This window comes from Diachasma alloeum, unplaced genomic scaffold (genome assembly GCF_001412515.2).
Source record: "Diachasma alloeum isolate Michigan unplaced genomic scaffold, Dall2.0 Dall_scaffold_00201, whole genome shotgun sequence".
NCBI classification, from domain to species: Eukaryota; Metazoa; Arthropoda; class Insecta; order Hymenoptera; family Braconidae; genus Diachasma; species Diachasma alloeum.
Genome location: NW_021680366.1, coordinates 533,785 through 553,978, shown reverse-complemented (window position 1 = coordinate 553,978; position 20,194 = coordinate 533,785). Strand labels below are relative to the sequence as shown.

General features: G+C 35.3%; 3 protein-coding genes across 8 annotated transcripts in view; 2 read left to right on the top strand and 1 right to left on the bottom strand.

Annotated features, from left to right (window-relative positions):
* The first annotated feature begins 485 nt into the window (after positions 1 to 485).
* Positions 486 to 3,402, top strand: LOC107035837. Of its 2 annotated transcripts, none has more exons than XM_015253436.2 (2): positions 486 to 572; positions 2,372 to 3,402. In XM_015253436.2, the coding sequence occupies exons 1-2, from the start codon at positions 494 to 496 to the stop codon at positions 2,896 to 2,898; spliced, it is 606 nt and encodes a 201-aa protein (XP_015108922.1). In that variant the 5' UTR covers positions 486 to 493; the 3' UTR covers positions 2,899 to 3,402. The 2 variants fall into 2 exon arrangements, with proteins under 2 accessions (XP_015108922.1, XP_015108921.1); XM_015253435.2 differs by lacking the exon at positions 486 to 572 and adding an exon at positions 586 to 825.
* On the bottom strand, positions 3,208 to 8,454 carry LOC107035804 (putative fatty acyl-CoA reductase CG5065). Its single transcript, XM_015253399.1, has 5 exons — positions 8,240 to 8,454; positions 6,284 to 6,532; positions 5,860 to 6,206; positions 3,530 to 4,114; positions 3,208 to 3,449 (listed from the first exon to the last, which is right to left on the bottom strand). Exons 1-5 carry the CDS (start codon positions 8,444 to 8,446, stop codon positions 3,359 to 3,361), a joined length of 1,479 nt encoding a protein of 492 aa, XP_015108885.1. The 5' UTR covers positions 8,447 to 8,454; the 3' UTR covers positions 3,208 to 3,358.
* Positions 8,455 to 11,431: 2,977 nt separating this feature from the next.
* The window catches only part of LOC107035882 (interferon-inducible double-stranded RNA-dependent protein kinase activator A homolog), a 14,070-nt gene continuing 5,307 nt past the window's right edge, over positions 11,432 to 20,194 (top strand). For 2 of the 5 annotated variants that reach the window (XM_015253513.2, XM_015253511.2), the window contains exons 1-4: positions 11,432 to 11,656; positions 15,570 to 15,903; positions 17,306 to 17,426; positions 18,599 to 18,896. In XM_015253513.2, the coding sequence (XP_015108999.1) occupies positions 15,579 to 15,903; positions 17,306 to 17,426; positions 18,599 to 18,896 (744 nt within the window). In that variant the 5' untranslated portion in view covers positions 11,432 to 11,656; positions 15,570 to 15,578. The other 3 variants (XM_015253512.2, XM_015253508.2, XM_015253510.2) reach the window with 2 other exon arrangements.

Sequence of the window (20,194 nt, the reverse complement as noted above, 5' to 3'; positions counted from 1 at the left end):
TTATATCGAAATATCTCGAAACTTCCTGACCGCTAATTCATCATTCTGATTGATCAATATGTGACACGAAGTTATTCACAAAAAAAACACGCGGCATTTTCAAATTCTTCAGTGACATAATTTCAAACTCTTCAGTGGTAAATTTTTTTTTCACGTCATATATATATATATGATACACCATCTACCCGGCCGGGATTTGAACTCTGAACCTTTCGCATGTGAGTCAATGAACTTACCCACTGCGCTAAGCCACCGGGTACCCGGATTAAAAAAAAAAAAAAAAAAAAAAAAAANAAAAAAAAAAAAAAAAAAAAAAAAAACTTTCCTGAAAAGATCCTGAGAACTGCGTACTCAATATGCAATTGATTTATACCTCGATACCTGAAGGATACGTGTCAGCCCCCTGAGTCCTTCCAAGAAGTCCCACCTCTCCTTTGCTAACATCCGTGAATTATCAAGATCCCTAGCAATTGGATGAACTCAACTAATCGGCATGACTGTGATCTACCACACAACGGATGATAAAAGGTGTTCAAAAATCAAGAGATTTGCCGGTGTCACTACACTCACAGGTAAATCGTCACATCGAAAACACCAGATTCGATCATCATCTCGAGTAACAGATCCACCCCTCAATTATTCATTGAGGAATAATATTTTATTTATCGAGAAATAATATTTAGCGAGTATTTCCGGTTCAACAAATAACGATAATGGATAGTTCTCAGGAAGTTAATGACAATCTCGTGGCGATGTTGCCTGATGATTGCCTTCGTGAAATATTCAAGAAGCTTACAATTCGAGACAAATTAACTGTGGAAAAAGGTAATGATAGTACATTACATGCCCGAGCCTTGGAAAACGGATCACCCTCCCCCACGTGCTTGTCATCCTCGCCTTCGGCTCGGAAAGCAATCTTGCACGTGGGGGAGGGTGATATGTTTTCCATGGCGAGGTGTGTATATTAATTTTCATGTCCCGTAACACGAAAACAATTTTCTCTGACTCATTATTTCTTCAGGAGAATCTCAATCATTGAATATTGAGAAAGGACTTTTTAATCCAGAAAAACTTGCAAAAAAGATCTTCGACATTACTATATATATATATTTTTGGAATCATTCTATTTTGAGACAGTTCAGTATCTGGAAATAATAATTCAGTAGCGAAGTGGTCAAACGGTTTAAGTCGATTTTGACTACTCATGAGTTTTCAATGAATATCTCGGAATCTAAGGGATATAGCAAAATTTTTGGTATAGCCTGGTTGAGATTTTTTTTTATTGTTATTTTACATCGCTTCGACCCGGTTAGGGTACACTGCAATGATGATCAAGACTTTAAATGGTTAGATCGCACCATTCTACCCGGCCGGGATTTGAACTCGGAACCATTCGCATGTGAGGCAACTTACCCACTGCGCCAAGCCACCGGGTTGTATTTGAGATTGGTGCTAAAAATTTAGGCGGGTTGGGGAAAAGTGATTTCGAAAAGGTGTGAAAATTAAGAACACGCGATTTACTAAAAACCCACTAGTGATGTACTCTATTTGTGGTGTAAACCACGCGTTTAGAAATTTTATAAGGCTACACTGTTCGTTGAATTGTCTCAATTTAAATTCGATAATTGTCTCTAAACTGCACTTGATAATTCTCTTGATAATTCACTTGATTATAGTCTCAAAATGATTGATAATTGACTCGAAATTAATAGACGATTGACTTGAACAGAGACGCTACTAGGAGCGTTAACTCAGTATCTCACGGTGATGTACTCGATAGAGCGATTGCGACAATACTGACTGTACAGAGTTTGAGAAGATACGATACTGAACTCGATGGATGATTTACTCCGTGATCTGACCGTGAACCCGAAGGGTCCCGAGGTCGTTCGAGAATTTTCTTTGAGCCCGGTGCCATTAGATAGGAAACTATTGCTGTGTTTTAAACAAACCTTTTTTGTAGAGCCGATTAAGAGCTATAACAAATGGAATTACGAAAATGTCGCTATCTCCCTTAGATTCCGTAATATTCCCCAAAAACTTAACTGGGAGATAAGTCGACTTAAACCGTTTTACCACTTCGCTACTGAAATGTTTCACTAGAACAAAGACTCTGACGAAAATTATAATGTTTTGGTGAAAACTTTCTTTGTTGTCTACAAGTAAATTCATTCAACACGACGAAAGATCTCTTCATGGAAAAATATAATTTTTTGGCAGAACTTGGCGTAAAACAGCAATAGAATTCCTTGAAGAAAGCGTCGCGTTTTTCTATTGATTGTTTTCATACGTACGATGATAACATTAATAGTCGATTTACCGCCCACGATATGATCAGCGAAACATAGTTAATGTAAATAATCTCTTTCAGTTTGTAAGAGGTGGCGTAGAATAAGTACCAAAGGCTGGCCAGAGCTGAAGGAGTGGCATGTGAGCGAATTTGGTGTTCAGAATGATGAACATTCTACCCACGATGACGAGATATTGACTCTCAGAGAGTGCTTCGTGGCTCTGCAGCGATGCGGCCCTTATCTGACGAAAGCAAGCTTCACATTGGGCGCAATCCTCGGGGAAATTCCGAACATGGTCAACAATGCTTGTGATCGTTTGGAGGAGATCACGATTTGGCTGCCATCGAAGTCCCACGAGCCAGAGCTCATAAAGGACTTTCTCAAGAAAATGGACGACATCTTCGAAGGACAGAGAACGATCAAACAAGCTGTGATATATGCCGAAAAACCGCACAGTAACGGATTCATTCATCACATCGTGAGGAAATCTCCGGGGAATCGGGAAAGAAAGAACTGTAGATTTTCGAGACAAAGCAAGTCACTCAGTTCGAGAATCAGGAGTATCATGGATTTGATATCCTTTTCCAACAACTTCCATCTCGAGTGATCAATGTCAGTGTCCTAATTATCCCAATGAATTATATTTGAACAATGGAAATTTCTTTAAGAGTATTTTACGAGTTAATTCATTCTATATTGCTATCTTTGGGGGAATTCTTACCTTATCACGCACGAAAAAAATTAATAGAATAACCCGGCTAATTCGCTAGGCCAGTGGAGTTCTATTGAACTTTCCATAAGTTTCTGGCCGATTCGATGTGGCCGGTATGACATGTTTTTTGAGAATGTTTTGCAAGTTAATTTACTCTATATTATTATCCTTCGGATCATTAATTGTTACCCTATGATTACAGTGCATTTTCGAATGTACGTATATATTATATTTTAATTGTGAGAACAGAATGGATGAATAAATAAAAATTTTCGCTTGGGTTTGGCACATTCAAGCAATCTGTTGGAAAATCCATACAGTCATAATTAATTAGATAAATAATTACATAAAACATTTATAAAAACATAATTAAACTTATGACGTAGACAGAGGCAGTTATGAAGGCTACCAGAAATAATTGTATAAGTATTTCTTTCCAATATAATCTGAAAGAAACGATAGCTCTCATAAATAAGTTGCGAGTGAAATCGATCCCAATTGAATAAAAAATTATGGTGAAACTTACACATTGAGACGAGCTCGACCTTCCTTAATGCTGTCCATGCTGTCCTTCAAAAGATGCACTCTAATTCCTTTGACGTAATTTTCTAAATATGTGGGCCAGTCAATTATTCCCATATCAATACAGAATATTTTCTTATCCATTTGGCTAAGTTGATCGTTGAGCTCCACTACATTATTATCATCAATGATCCACTCACGATTAGAGAAGAAGCTAACCAATTCCCAAAGTCGAGTCAGCCGTTTTTGAATCCTTACCAGTTTGAAATTACCATTGGTCATAGCATGAATATATACCACCAGGTATTCCTGTGTAGCGGAGATAATTCGATGAACAAAACGAGATGTTGAATATGTAGTGTGTGGATAGCGAAGCATATTCTTGCACGCATACTTCTTCGAATTCTTCAGACACTCTTTCCCGAATTGTCCCCAAGTTATGGGATTCCGCTTACCGGTACAGCAATTATAAATTTTCATCACGGGAGAATTTTGCTGGACAGTTTTCCATGCGGCACAAATGATTACATTCACAACCAAGTCAGTTGGGATGAAGTTGGCTACACCTTGGAGATAGCCGTGTAAAGATCTGTGATGCGTAACATTTTACGGGAATGTTAACAAACTGAGCAGTGATTTTTTTCGTTAATTATCAACTAGCGAACGGGCGCTTCGCGCCTTGCTAGTTGTTGTTCCTTAATTCACAAGTTACAACATTCAATGACGAGAAATTTTCCATAAATCACGTGAGAATACAGATCGACAAACAATTTTCGATAATCATACTTAAAATTTTTCATTTCTTTCTTTTTCTTTAAATTAATTAGTACCAATGATCTAAAAATGTGAATGAATATGAACATTTTACATCCCTTTGATCTCATTTCAATGGAATCGAAGAAGGAAGTTGGAAAGAGAGATCGATTATCATCAATCAGCATCAATAGAATGAAAAAATCTATTTTTCTGTCTTCGAAATTTTTGAAATTGTTTTTTCCTTCTTAAAAAATGGAGGGAGATTAGCATTTTTAATTCCTGTGATCGTATTCCGTTCACAGAAACAAGCAATACGGGAGATGTAGAGACGGAAAATTAGAAATAAATTTTAAAAATCGATTTTTCAATCTTGAAAATTTGAAAACGTTTTTTTTTAAATAATGAATAAAAACCAATGTATTTTCTTCCTATTATCTGATTCTGATGGAAGAAAGTGGAAAGAGGAAGAGAAACAAGATCAACATGAAAACAAAATTTTTAATTTTTCAATGTCTAGGAAAAATTTGAAAAATGATATGTTTTCGAATAATGAACTAATACGCATAAATTCAATTCCTATCCTCACATTTTCATAGAATGCATAAAAAAATAGCAAAGAATTCAAATTGGCGATGAAAAAATTGACCGGATTATTATTATGTAATTCTAAATGGCCACAATGATTGAATGGAGGGTGCAGTTATTGATGAACTTGTCATCAATTTCATGGCTATATGCATGTATTCGGAAATTTTCTCATTTTGGGAGAACTGGATCATATCTTAAATAAAATTACCAACATGAACCATTCTCTAAAGGTAAAGATATTATCAATTAACATTGACTTCATTGACTTATTTTCCATCATTCACAAAACTTTGTTGAGAGACCTCGGGAGAAATAAAAACTATGCTGAAATGTGGGGAAAACAGCACCATGAATTTGTAGCCAAAAAGAAATGAAAAAATCTGATGGATAGCGTGAAAAATTTGTTCCTTCTCTAAGAATTGAATGAAACGAGATGGAGGTGATCTGAAGAGGATAAAGAATTTTCAGAAATGTTCAAAAACTCGAGGTGGTTTACAGATGGGCGCCGCCATCTTGCTTGGATATCCCCTCCCTCTGTCGCAAGGTGCTTTAAAGATGTCGGCGCGCCCACATCATATTTTTACTCATTCCTCGATATTATTTATCCTTTTTAGATCATCTTCAACTGACTTCATCCGATTTTCATAGAAAGAACAAATTTCTTGAGCCATCTTGTGAACTTTTCTGTCCCCTTTTGGCTGAGCATTTACGGCCCAAAGTTTTCCGGAATTTCAGTAGTTTTTTTCTACACCCGAGGTCTCTTAGCCATTTACTTCTCTTAATTTGTAAACAATACTGTACTGGATACGTTTATGAAGGTCATTATTGCCTCACAAGATTTAATTTAATTTTCGACGGGTCACGTAACACATTTGCATCTCCATAGAGATGCAAAAAAATTAAATGTCTGAGGGATCTCATCACTCGAAAATATTTTCTCAACTCCAGAGAATATTTTAAATGTGAGCATAGATTTTCACATCAGCGTACCTCTTCAAACCAAGTGAACTATTGCAGATCATCAATGTTGGTCCATAGTAATTGTCAATCCATCCTGGCATTGGTTCCCTCAGAGTCGACAGAATAATTGATGGTCGAACAATGCTAATCGGTATCAAATGCTTATACCCATCCAGCATGATTTCTGTAACAGCCTTGGAGAACGTGTATGTGTTCGGCCATTGATCCAATAATTCCTGCGGTGTCAGGTGAACGACTTCATCTTCATCGCGCTCGTTCCAATCCGCTATCCCATTGAAAGGCGGAATGAGAGGAACGCATTCTTCAATGACTGCATTGTGGCATGTGGAGTATAATGTTGATACGTAAACGAAAGCCTGTGAAACATCATGTTAATTTTATCATGCAAAGTTTCAGAACGTCAAGTAATGTTTGGGATCAATGAAGTTCGTACCTCAAGCTTCTTCATTTGCTTACAGAGTTGGAGTAAGCGGCGTGTTCCGAAAACGTTGACTGATGTGATATCTTTCAGTTCAGCATCGAATTTCATATCTGCAGCGCAATGAAATACAACAGATACATTGTTCATTAGGGATATTCTGTCGCTCGCGGAGATGCCTATGTTCGGCAGCTTCAAATCACCCTCTACCAGGACTATTTTATTGAAGACATGAGCGTCGTCGTTACGTAGTTTGTTGAATAACTGGAAACACGAGGTTTTGACAAACGCCTTCTTAAAAGAATTCCATCTGTTTTTGTTAAGTACATTATTAATGGGAAAAAATCACGGGATATTGGAAGAGTTTAGCAATACTATTTTATTGTCAAATCGCGACGTTTCGCTGATAAATTGCAGCTTCTTTAGGCTCTGAAAACCAAACATACACAAAATAAGGTACAAACCTCATAATTATTTATAAAAAAAAATCGAAAATTAAATTAAAGTTGTCTGCACTTGTTAGACCCTTGTCAGAACACAAATCGTCATTATATATTATTATCACAATAAAAACAAATATTACCTTGACAAATTTAGTACATAGTCACAATAAACTCTACACACATTATTCAAAATTTTTGGCTGAAATTTGTGGTAGACTTTTTGCACATTTTTATTATATTATAGATCCTCTGAAATTTTAGGGAATTTCGTCATTCGAGATTCAAAAATTTATGGAAAAATCAATAGATACTATGAATTTTAATTTAATTATTCGATGAAGGTTGATAGAAATAAAAAAATGAGGTAAATACATTTTTGAATTGTTAATTATTTGAAAATTCTGCATAATTTGGTACTGAATATTCCTGTTTTCATTGAACATTCAAGTAAGTTGGGCAGTTATCGTCTCCCTGCTCTCCAAAAATTTGGAATTTCATCCCCAGAGTCCACTTTTTACTAAAGTGTGAAATATTACGATCTATTTCGCATTTAGATCAAATTCCATGTTACTTTCCTAAAAATTACTAACGTGCACAGTATTCCTAAGTGAAGCATGGCCAAACGGCGTAACGAAAAAATAGTACATTGGGAACCAAGAGAGGAAGGGAGGTGATACTGACCCACGCGTGAAAACACGGGGATCAGGATGGCCTCCCGACCTCCCAAAGTACAGGTACTATTTTTCTTCCCTTTTCGTGGTAAATTTGATCAAAAAAATTGTACATTTCATCATAAGGCAGAAAAAATTTTTTTTCTGTACTGCTTCTCACGATTTCTCGTCTGGGAATTGGTATTGCATACTTCCCAAACTCGAAAATCTGAGAATCACTACAAAAAAATCTTGTCCCGGGCTGCTGCAATGGGGTTTTTTTACTCGGGTGGTTGGCCAGTCCGCGCCTTCGGCTCGGACGCCAACGCCACACGAGTAAAAAACCCCATCGCAGCAGCCCGGAAAAATACTATTTCGCCGCGGCATAGGCGCAAAGTCAGATTTTCTTCCCGCGAAGAGAAGGAGAATGCGTACTTTGCGCCCGCCGGGGCGAAATAGTATATTTCAGCACGTGTGGGCAATTTCGTCTTTAACGTGTGTGGGGTTTACAGCATGAGCCGAAGGCGAGTGATGTAACCACACACGTTAAGGACGAAATTTCCCAACAAGTACTGAACAAAATTTTATGTCACGAAGCCTGAAACCGGCTGAATTAGACACGAGACGCGAAGCGTCGAGTGTGTAATCCAGCCGGTTTCAGGCATGAGTGGCATAATAGTATATTTCAGGGTTGGCGTCGGAGCCGAAGGCGAGGACTGGCCAACCGCGCGAGTAAAAAAACCGCATGGCACTAGTCTTGAACGATATATGTCCGTAGTGATTTTCACTTTTACGAGTTTGGAGAAGGGCCAATACCAATCCCCGGACGAGCAAAAGTGAAGATCAGTACGGAAAAATATTTTCGGGGATACACATACCGGTGATTTCAAGAAATTCGACAATCGTTGGGACGCACTTGTGCTGGACTGATGAATTGGCCTCACTAATAAGTAGATGTGTACGATTCCAGGACAGCAGCGAAGAAGTTTTTCTACCAAAATTTTTCCCAGGCTTCCAGTACTCCCCGTTATCAAGACGGATTTAGATTGATAAATATCGCACACTGATCTCATGTCCACGGACATCTCGAATGACAGTAAGTCCCTAATTGTGAGAATCAGGTGAATAACGCTTCACGTGGTTCACTCGGTCTATTTATGAGTTTTGTGGGGGATATTAGGATTGGATACGATGGTGATTGACACTTCACACTTGAAATGTAGTCATACATTGTTTGTGGCATAATTGAAATCAGTGACGCAGAAGTTCAGAATTAGTGTAGAATGCGTGAGTGCTATGAATTTCCTATGCTAATACGCTTTTCAGTCATTACATCTGATCGAGAAAATTGAATGGTAATAAGATGATTACTTTCTGTCCCATACGTAGTGTCGATTTGCATTCAATCAATCGGACAGATTATATGAAAGAACAAGAGAGGTCAATATCGACATCAACCTACCGAGATCTATTCATGATGTTTCTTAATCGATTGCTGAATTTAATTTTCGATTTTTAGTCTACGAAGCATTGTGAAACTAAAAATGCACTTCTAAGAAGTTATTTTGTAACCATTTTTGGGCCATAGCTGAGCTACCAAATTTTCAAATTCGATCTTTAACCCGTCAGTAGGCGCGCTGTTCCACCATCATTCTTGAGACGCGCGATGACGGAATCCCTTATCGACTTCTCGTGAGAACGAATCCAAATATCGGCACAAGCGGCACTATTCGGGGTTCAGCGGTACGAGTCCCGTACCCGTAACACGTGAAAAATTTCCGTCGAGCCGAAAAAAACAATTTTTTTCTACTCAATCCTAACCGATAGACGACTTTTAGTACCACCAGACTTAACTAGAAAAGTTACTTGAGTCATTTAAGAAATTTCAGCAAAATATTTGCACTTTTAGGGTATTTCCTATGGAGTGAACATTTTCGCGAGGGAAACGCTCATAGCGCGCCTACTGACGGGTTAAAAAATAGGGGAGAACGGGAAAAAGTAGAAGGATTGAGTTTTTTAATCATTCTTTCTCAATTATTTTTCCCGTCAATTGTTTCAATTTGTTCCGCTCTATCCTAAAATATTTGATATTTCACAGAACGAAATAAAGATGAAAAACTCAAAAATTTGGTATTCCCAATAATCCTAATAATATGTTACATCCAAACACAATACTTACTGACGGTCTCTATTTCGGGTCAAAGCAAAAAAATATGCTTTCTACTCCAGGGACCGAGACCAAAGCCGAATGTCCTTAAGGTTTGCTGATGCCCTTTGCTGATTTAATTTGTTGAGAATAGAACTAGATGGATACTAGGCTGATTCCAATAAATTTCAGAAAAGAAATTTATTTTCCAATTTATTAATTCTATTCAATTTAAAGAGTCTTTCAGACATTTCAAGACATCCTCTTTATTCGATGCGTATGTCGACTGCTCGTAAGTCGGTTATGATAACGAGACATTCTCAAGTTACAATAAATAGGCTGTTATTGTTGTTTCCTTTTACTTTCTTCTTCTATCCGATTTTAATTTAAGAATTTCATATTTTTTAATCGATTTTAATAGAATCTTTTAATAATGAGGCTTCTATGGCCATGCAAGCAGGTTTTAAGGGTATTACGGCGGAGTCCATAAAATTGCTGAACAGATTATTCGATCTATTTGAAAGCCGTGTGCAAAATGTCAAGACCCCTACTTAAACGATAATAATGGGAATAATTTGTGAAGTTGCTACTTATACACGCAGTTGAATGGGGCATCGGTAATTTATATGAATTTCCTACATCATCGATAGATCAATAACTTATTTGTTGAAATGAAGAAATGGAATTCATTAAATTTCATTTTCTCATGAATACCTTATAAATATTGATAATGAATCAAAGAGAATTCGACTAATGATTGAAGTGAATAGCGAAGTAGAGTAAAGGAATCTATAAAGAATTTTTCATTTTCAATTAATTATCTTCAATTTTTTAAAATAATCGGTCTCCATAAAAGGACAAAGTTTATTCATTTCACCGATGATATATATACATGTGAAAAATATATATTTCATCACGCTGTGACGAAAAAAGAACTTTTCGGCACGCTCCGCGTGCCTAAAAGTCTAATTTCCGCCACATTGTGATGAAAAATATTGTTCGTAACTCGTGAAAAAATGTTTTTTAGCTCGTGGGATTATATCACTCGCCTTCGGCTCGTGATATAAACCTCCCACTCGCCAAAAAACACTTTTTTGCACTCGTTACGAAATATACTATTATATATATGTATGACGTGAAAAAAAAATTTTCATCACGCTGTGACGAAAAGTGAACTTTTCGGCACGCTCCGCGTGCCTAAAAGTCTAATTTCCGCCACATTGTGATGAAAAATATTGTTCGTAACTCGTGAAAAAATGTTTTTTAGCTCGTGGGATTATATCACTCGCCTTCGGCTCGTGATATAAACCTCCCACTTGCGAAAAAACACTTTTTTGCACTCGTTACGAAATATACTATTACCACTGAAGAATTTGAAATTATGTCACTGAAGAATTTGAAAATGCTGCGTGTTTTTTTTTGTGAATAACTTCGTGTCACATATTGACCAATCAGAATTAAGGATTAGCGGTCAGGCAGTTTCGAGATATTTCGATATAAAACAACTTCACGTTTCTTTCATCTTTAGTAAAATGGGAACTCCTTGAATTTTTTCGAAATTTCAAGAAACTTCTCGAAGTACCTCAAAATGTCTAAAATTTTCTAGAACTCCGATAGATGGCGCTGCACATAAGGACCGTTTCCCAAAATGACCCCCCATTTTAAAACCGGAGACGTATCTACGTTAAAATACAAAATTTCGGATTTTCCAAATACAAAGCTTCAATTCCGAAGCCAAAATGATAACATCTTGAGAGTTGTAAGTCGTAGAGACTTATTAAAAAACCATTTCCAGCGACATTCTTAGATTTCTCCGCAAATAAAACGCACGACCCGACAATTTGAACAAAGTACGCGAATCGCTCGCTAGTGGCGCTCCCTCCCAATTCCCCCGACAATTTCCGTTGGCCATCACACACCCGAAAGGACTCCACGGATCCCAGTGGGGTAGCTCTACTAAAAAAAATCCACACAAATTTCTGTCGTCAAACGGATCAAGCTTTTTGTGAGACTTGGATCAGTCACAAAAAGCGGGATTCGCTTTTCGCATAGGAAATTGATAAACACAGTTCAAGTGCATAAAGTTGGGAAAGTGAGGGAACATCGTCACGCGTTTTATTAATTTTCTCGCCCTCGAATAATAATTCCCGTGAGTAACCCATATCAAGTCGACGTATCTATCTGTCTTTTTTTTTCTCCTCATCGCCTCAGTTCGGGTCGATTCAACGGGTCGGTTTAGGTTGGGCGTCCCTTATAGTAGGGAACATCGCTGAAAAGTGCTTGACTATTTCGCTTATAATTTCGTTGATTTTCTCATTTTCATTTTATTCGCTGTCCACTCTATTGTCCTGTGTTTGTGATTTTTCATTGGATCAAGTATTCGGAAAAAAATTGTTGGCACAAAGTGAATTTACCATGTGTATCATGTCTCGGTAATTTTTTTCTCGTTTTTTAACTAATTTAATCGATGTGACTTGCAATAATATGGCTGATGTTGTGTGTATTTTTGGAGTTATTTTGTCGTTTACTTTTGGGGTCATTGTTTGAGTCCTTCATTGTGGCTAATTGTCTTTGGATTTCGATTCGAGCGATTCGCCATCGTGAGTCATTGTTCCGGGAATTTATTGTGGTCGTTTGATTTTGTGTCCTGTTGTCTATTGAATAATAGTTGGGAATACATGTCTCCACGTAGGCAAGAACATTATTTGGGGGAATTTTTGCTGTGAGTTTAAGTACATTCGGAGCACTATTCGATATTTTTTCTGGATGTTATTTTATTGAAGGAGAGAATTATCGTCAGGTTCTTCTCCAGTCGAGATCAATTTTTTTCTAATTTTTCTTGGAGAGATGATTTTATTTGGAGCATGAATAGTGTTCAGTTAATTAGGTATTATGGTGGGGTTACTTCCCTCGACAATTGATTTTCCATTATGTCTGGAAATTTATTTGCTAATGTTGATGAAAAAACTCGGCGTGTTTGAAAAAAATTAATAGAAAAACTTGTAAATTTCTGTTGGAACTATACGAATTCTATTGTAAGAGATCTAATTGTTTTTCGTGTCAATTCTACTAAAAATTATGCGACTTTGTCATGAGTTTTTTAATAGATATTTTTTATGGAAAAGTCTACAGAAGTTGATGTTTCTATCTAATACAATGGATTGAAATATTTCTATCATAATTCTTGGTCATGAATTTCCTAATTTGTTTCTCCCGGATTTTATTATAAAAATTTATGCTCAAGAATTTCTATAGAAAAGTGAAAATCTGTTGACTTTTTGATGAGACGATAAAATTGCTTAATCTCCTATAGAATTAGCGCAGAAAATTAATAGAACTCCAATAGAATTTTTACAGAGTTCCGATAGCAATATGCAATCGAATTTCTGGGAGATAGCGCTCCGAGTTTAAGTACATTCGGAGCACGAATCGATATTTCTCTGAATTTTATTTTATTGACGGAGAGAATTATCGGGAGGATCTTCTCCAGTCGAAATCAATTTTTTTTCTCTTTTTTTTGAAGAGATGATTTTATTTGGAGCATGAATAGTGTTCAGTTAATTAAGTATTACGGTGGGGTTACTTCGCTCGAAAATTAATTTTCCATTATTCCTGGAAATTTATTTGCTAATGTTGATGAAAAAACTCGGCATGTTTGAAAAAAATTAATAGAAAAACTTGTAAATTTCTATTGGAACTGTAAGAATTCGGTTGTAAGAGATCTATTCGTTTTTCGTGCTAATTCTATTAAAAATTATGCAAATTTGCCGCGAGTTCCTCAATAGATATTTTTTATTGAAAAAAGTCTACAGAAGTTGATGTTACTATTTAATGCAGTGTGCAGTCTAATGGCAATGTAATCGAATTTAGAGATTGCGCTCCGGGTTTAGGTACATTTGGAGCACGAATCGATATTCTTTTGGATTTGATTTCATTGAAAGAGAGAATTATCGTAAGGTTCTTCTCCAGTCGAAATAATTTTTTTTCTCATTTTCTGGAGAGATGATTTTATTTGGAGCATGCAAATTGTATATTTAATTAAGTATTATGGTGGGGCACTTTGCTCAAAAAATTAAAATTTGATGATATGTGGGGTTTTTGAAAAAGTTAACACAAAAACCTAGGGTTTTCTCTAAGAAATTCTCTTGAATTTCTACTGAAATTCCATAAGAATTCTTCTTGAAAAAAACTATCCGTCTCCTGCGCCAATTCTTGGGCATCAATTTTTAAAGTTTTTTTCTTGTATTTTATTATGAGAAACAAAAATGTAGCAGAAAAAAACTTAGAAAATTTATGCTCAAGAATTTTTATAGAAAAATTGGAATGTATGGTCAATTTTTCGTTCAAATATCGAAATAACTGGCACAGGATAATTTCATAATCTTCAGTAGAATTAGCCGAAAAAATTAATAGAGTTTTTACTGAACTCCAGCAGAATTTTCATAGAGTTCCCATAGCGATACAATAGAATTTCTTACAGACAACGCTATTTTTCCAATTGAATTATTTTATACGTGGATTTAAAAAATCAAAAAATAATTTTTTTCCTCCGAACGAACCATTCTGTTCAGGAATACCTAAATGTACATGAAATTCTGTTAATGGCACACGTGCAGTTATAAAGAAGCGATTGGAATAGCATTTTATCGAGTCATAAATCAATAGTTTTCAGGGGTAGTAAAACAGATAACTCCAAAAATGTTCTGCGTATATCTGCGAATATCTCAGAAACCAGTGACTTGAGACCAGAATTCAAGAAAAGCATACAAAATATGTATACAATATAATATAATGTAATGTATTATAACTAATATTTTATTGATTCATTTTTTCTAATTAATTAAAGGACAATTGTTTTGCAGTCAAAATCCTCCATGAATACAAACATTTGTGAAAAATATTTAAAAAACAAAGTGGAAACGAGTGCAAAAAGTATTGGATTCCAGTGTAATTTCTCTGAAAATAAGGCAAAAAGTTCTAGTTTTCAATAATTTTTACTGAAATCCTGGATCTATGGTACTTAAATCAAGAACAAGAGGTTCTTAAAATAAAAACCTTAAAGTTCTTGAGATGAAAATCTGGTGTACCCCCAGAAAACGCGTTTTTCTTACGATTATTCCCTTGTGTTTCATAAATAATGTCTATAATATGATTCCCCAGCTCTTGAAAAAAATTAATTAATTAAGGGGAGACTACTATGAGTTTTAAAAGTCATGGGTTATGGCAGTGAGACTTTTCATACGTTGAAGATCGATTATACAGATCTAAAAACGAGTAATTAGTGCAAAAAATTTTTTTTTTTATTGTTCGTTTGCCCGAAAACGCTTAAAATGTTAAAAACAGTCCAGAGTCTCCAATTTTTGAGCTACAAAGGATTTTTTTTCAAAATTTTCGGAAAAATGTGTGGAACAACAATTACGAGCCAGTTTTTTGGAATTCGACTCCTACACAGCTGATTTCGTTTTTTTTCATATAAAAAAATTCACTATTTGTGTAAAAAAATACAAAAAAAAGCAAATTTAGCCATGTAAGATTTAAATTTAAAAAAAATAGCTCATAATTGTTATTCTACATATTTTTCCGAAAATTTTGAGAAAAAAAAATCATTCGTAGGCCAAAAATTGGGGGCCCTGGACTGTATTTGGCATTTTAAGCGTTTTCGGGCAAACGAACAATGAAAAAAAATGTTTTTTGCACTAATTATTCGTTTTCAGATCTATATAATCGATCTTCAACGTATGAAAAGTCTCACTCCAATAACCCACGACTTTTAAAACTCACAGTAGTCTCCCCTTAAACTAGCTGTACTACACAGTAGTACATTATGCATTGAGAGAAAAACAGCAGAATTCTCAAAGAATTCTTGCTTGTGCCAAAAAAATCGTTTGTTGAAAATTATCAAAACTTTTGAGAACTCGTTCGTTTTCCTCTCAGTGTTCACCTTCCATTTTCTCAAAATCAAACAGTTCCAGAGATATTTGCAGAATAATTCGCATAGGATTCCTTCAATTTCTTCAGTCAATTCCCCAAAAAAATCATCCCTTTATTCTTCACCATTATAGTAACCTAGAATGGAGGAAATGCGTCATCCTCAGCAGGTTGGCAGCAATATTATGACCGGTGCGACACCAGCAAATCCAGTATTAAATCATTTGAATAACACTCATCGTCGCGGAAGAGCCCGAGTCACGATGCACGCACTCATGTCCGAAGCTTTGCCGCTGGATGAGGCAGCCAGGCTTGAGATGAAATCATTACCCACTAAGACACCAGTCTCTGTACTCCAAGAGTTACTGTCGAGACGTGGAACTACGCCCAAGTATGAGCTGGTCCAGATCGAGGGTGCAGTTCATGAGCCGACGTTCAGATATCGTGTCACCGTTGCTGATGTCGTTGGTTCGTATAATTAGCCATTTAGAAGAGAATCCAGGAACATTACGGATGCTTATTACAGACTACAAGCAGTAAAAGTTTTTGGATTTTTATTCAACTGATAGACAGAGTTATTCTTTTCAAAGTGATAAAAAGTTTAATCGAATAACCTGAGTTCATTATTCAGAAGTAAAATAGATAATGTGCAGTGAATGCAGACGTTAGCTCCAGTTTATATGGGGCTCAGGGCTTTGAAGCCATTGAACTCAGTATATTTTTTCACGTTGGCCTCTATTTTTATGTCTATATTTCAAGTCTTCCAGAAGGTGAATTATCAATTTGACGATAAATCCCATAAGAGGCCGTGTATATGATTTTTTATTCAATTTCGTCAAAGCTAACGCAACTTATTTTTCTTAATTATCAGAAATATTGGTCTCGGATGTTTTCCACTCAGCCTAAAAAATCGAAGAATTTTTCTCGGACATGACGAAATAGATTTTCGGAAAATGGATAAATATCCTTAAGCATTGTGCATTGAGAGAAAAAAAAATGGCCACGAATGAAAATTTTCGAATTTTTTGTCGTGGATGGGGCAAAAGGTTTGAAGATTGACGCAAATTGGAAGATCTTTCTGTCAAGAATTGAGTAATTTTTCAAAAGAACCAATTAAAATTCCTGGAAATTTTACAGTTTCACTAGAATTTCAAGGAAATTCGTAATTTAAAATTGTTAACTTGATGGAAAAACTAGTGGAAAGTGAATGACATGCGCGAATCATTTCAATTATTCAATGGAAATTGACAGAAATTATCAAAATTCAGACAAATATATTCTGCAATTTTTTATTTATTAGAAATTGAACGCAATTTGTTTTTCAACGCACTTCAAACTTTTTTTTATGGATAGGGCACAGAGTTCAAAAACTGAAGCACATTGAAATAAAGTTTTATCAAGCATTATTAACACATTCTTTAAAACAAAAACAAAAATTTTCTTCGAATTTGTTCCTTCTTTAAAAAGAATTATTACACATTGGAAGATTCCTCAGACGACAATTACATAATAAGCAACAGAATCAAATACAATTCTTGAAATTTTTTGTATCAAACGACAATTGTACACAAATGTCGTCATTAAAAATTCACAATATAATGAAAAAAACGATAAAAATTAAATTTCAGTGCAACTATTCCACAAAAATTAATAGAAATTGAGAGAATAATTGCAAATTCCACGTAATTTGACACAAAATATTTTCATTTAAAATTCAATGGAATTGGAGAATTCTTGTCTTCCTACTGCTCAACAACTTCGAAATTCCATTAGATTTTCATTGAAATTCAATGTTGATTGTATACTCGGGGAAGGGGTTGAGACGGGCAGGATAAGGATTAAGCGATTGAAGCAGATCCAATTGTTTCAGCAATGGGGACCGGAAGGTCCAAGAAGGACGCCAAACACGCAGCTGCCAAGGCTGTACTTGATAAATTGATTGGAGTCAATACTGAAACTCCTGAGACACCTATTCCTAATAGCATTCCTGAGTGAGTGGAATTTCCATTTCATAAATTTTTTTTTCTTTTCCTTTCCTAATTCTAATTTTTTCAAATATATCACAATGTTTGCACTTGATTGATGGATTGTTTAATTTTCCACATTTCTTTTCTCCAATTTTATTTTTATATCCAACTGTACTTACTAGGCGAGTGAAGGCGGATAAAAACTAATCATATACTTGAAAGGTTTAACACTGAATTAGATTGATAAGCTAACAACGCTATATATTAATGGCGATTGATGAATTTATTCATTCTTTATCTCTTTCCAATTCACTTTCTATTGTTTTCCCTTCTCAAGCTATTGTTTCCACATAATGTTATTACTATCATCCATTCTTTTTCCATTCCATTTAGTTTTAAGTCCTCTTCTTGACCAATCAATTGATTTTCGTAATTTCCAATTTTAATTTAATGATTTGTTTGTCTTTCTCCTATCTATGTCCATGAAGATTCTTTTATCGTTTAATAGACGTCTTTCTTATGATCTTCTCTTCATATCTTTTTCATCAATTGTATTCATCAATTCCCTTCTTATCCTCCAGAATGCAGAATATTGACAGATTTTTAATTCTTCGTTTTTTTAAATGCCATTTTCTACTGTTTTCCATTTTTAAACAATTATTTCGGCCGAAAATTATCATTAGCAGATATTCTTTTCGAGTTCATTAATTCCCAATTCCTGTTTTCATGATCAATCAATGGATTTTACTAATCTACAATTTCAGTTTAATAATTTATTTGTTTTTCTTCAATTAATGTTCATAAAAATTATTTTTTCATTAAATAGTTCTGTTTCTCATGGTCATCTCTCCTTTTTTAAATCAATTGCATTTATCAATTTCCTTCATCTCCAGAATCCAGAAATTGATGGGTTTTTAATTCTTCGTTTTTCCACTTCCATTTTCTACTGTTTTTCATTTTTTAACAATTATTTCCACATAAAAAGATCATTATCATCCATTCTTTTCGAGTTCATTTATTCCCAATTCCTATTTTCATAATCGATCAAGTAATTTGCCTAATCTACAATTTCAGTTTAATTATTTGTTTGTTAATCTTCAATTCATGTTCACAAAGATTATTTTTCAATTGAATAGTTCTGTTTCTTATGATCATCTTTCCTTCTCTTTTTTATCAATTTTCTTAATTTTCTCCAGAACCCAGAATATTCAAGATATGCAGGGCAGTTATGGTGAGGAAAAAGTGATAAACAATCCGATAGGATCACTTCAGGAGATGTGTATGTCACGTCATTGGCCACCCCCGAAATACACAATGGAGGGTGAGGCTGGTCTTCCCCACGAGAGGCAATTCACCATTGTCTGTTCGATGCTCAAGTATCGTCAGGTGGGCCAGGGCAAGAGCAAGAAGCTGGCCAAACGCCAGGCAGCTCACAAGATGTGGCAGACACTTCGTGATGCCACTGATCAAGCCCCAGGAGTCGACGAGGACGAGGTAATTTTTACCTTTCGTAAAGCCTTCTTCATCCTAAACGAAAATGTCTGCAAAAACGAATGGACAGATGATTTTGCTCGTGTGCTTTTGAGGGAGAGGTTTCGAGGAAAATGTCTCAGGACCTTTTTTCGGAGAGAATCTTATGGGCTGGAGAAATTTTCTGACATTTTTCAATGTTTTCACTAGTTTTTGGGATATTTGCAGAGTCATTATTATGAAGTCCCTGAATTTCAAAATAATTTTGAATTAGTGAATTCCCGGTGATAATGGATTTATCTCGATAATGAGTGGGTTTAGAAGAAAATGTCAAAAGATATTTTCTGTAGAGAATTTTGCGAGCGGAAAACAAAGTCTTCTGACATTTTTCGTTATTTCTACTGGATTTTGAAATATTTGCTGAGTAATACTTGTGAAACTCTTGAATTTTCCTCCTTAGAATTTTACATCTTTCTGTAATCATGGCTTTATTACGATGATGAGTGGGCTTAGAGATGAATCTCAGAACATATTTTTGTAGAGAATTTTACGAGTTGAAAAATGGATCTAACATTTTAAAATATTTTCACTAATTTTCAAAATCTTTCAATAGCGAAGCGACGAAATGGTTCAAGTTCATTTTGACTATGGATCAGTTTTTAAGGAATATCTTGAAATCTAAGGGAGATAGCAAAATTTTTGGTCTGACCTTTCTTGTAGCTCTCAATGCGGTTTACAAAAAAGGTTATCACAAAAATTTCGTTATCTCCAGTGTCTTCGTTTCTTAGATTCGGAGATATTCCTCGAAAACTCAGTCAAGGGCTAATTTGACTTAAACGGTTTTACCGCTTTGTTACTGATTTCTAGAATAATTCTCGTGAAATTCTAGCATCTTCTATGCATCTTCTATGCATTGTTAAGTTTTCTGTGATGATGGCATTATTTTGATGAAAAATAACCACAGACATTTTTTATAGAGGATTTAACGAGCTAGAAAAAAAAAACTCCTAACATTGTTTTGTAGAGAATTCCTTGGGCTACAAAAAAATCTTTTGACATTTTCCGGTAGTTCCGCAAGTGTTTGATATATTCTCAGAATAATCCTCGTAGAATTCTTGAATATATCTCCTTCAAATTATCAAACCCCTCGTAATTATGAAATTATCTCAGTCATGAATGCGTTAAAAACATTCTTTTGATATAAAAAATCTAGAGATAATTTTATCGTTTTACTACAAATTTACAAAACGTGAGAATGTTCGTTTGAATGAGTGACCTAGTGAAGTGGAAGTGATATTGTCTGTCCCCCCCCCCCCCCCCCC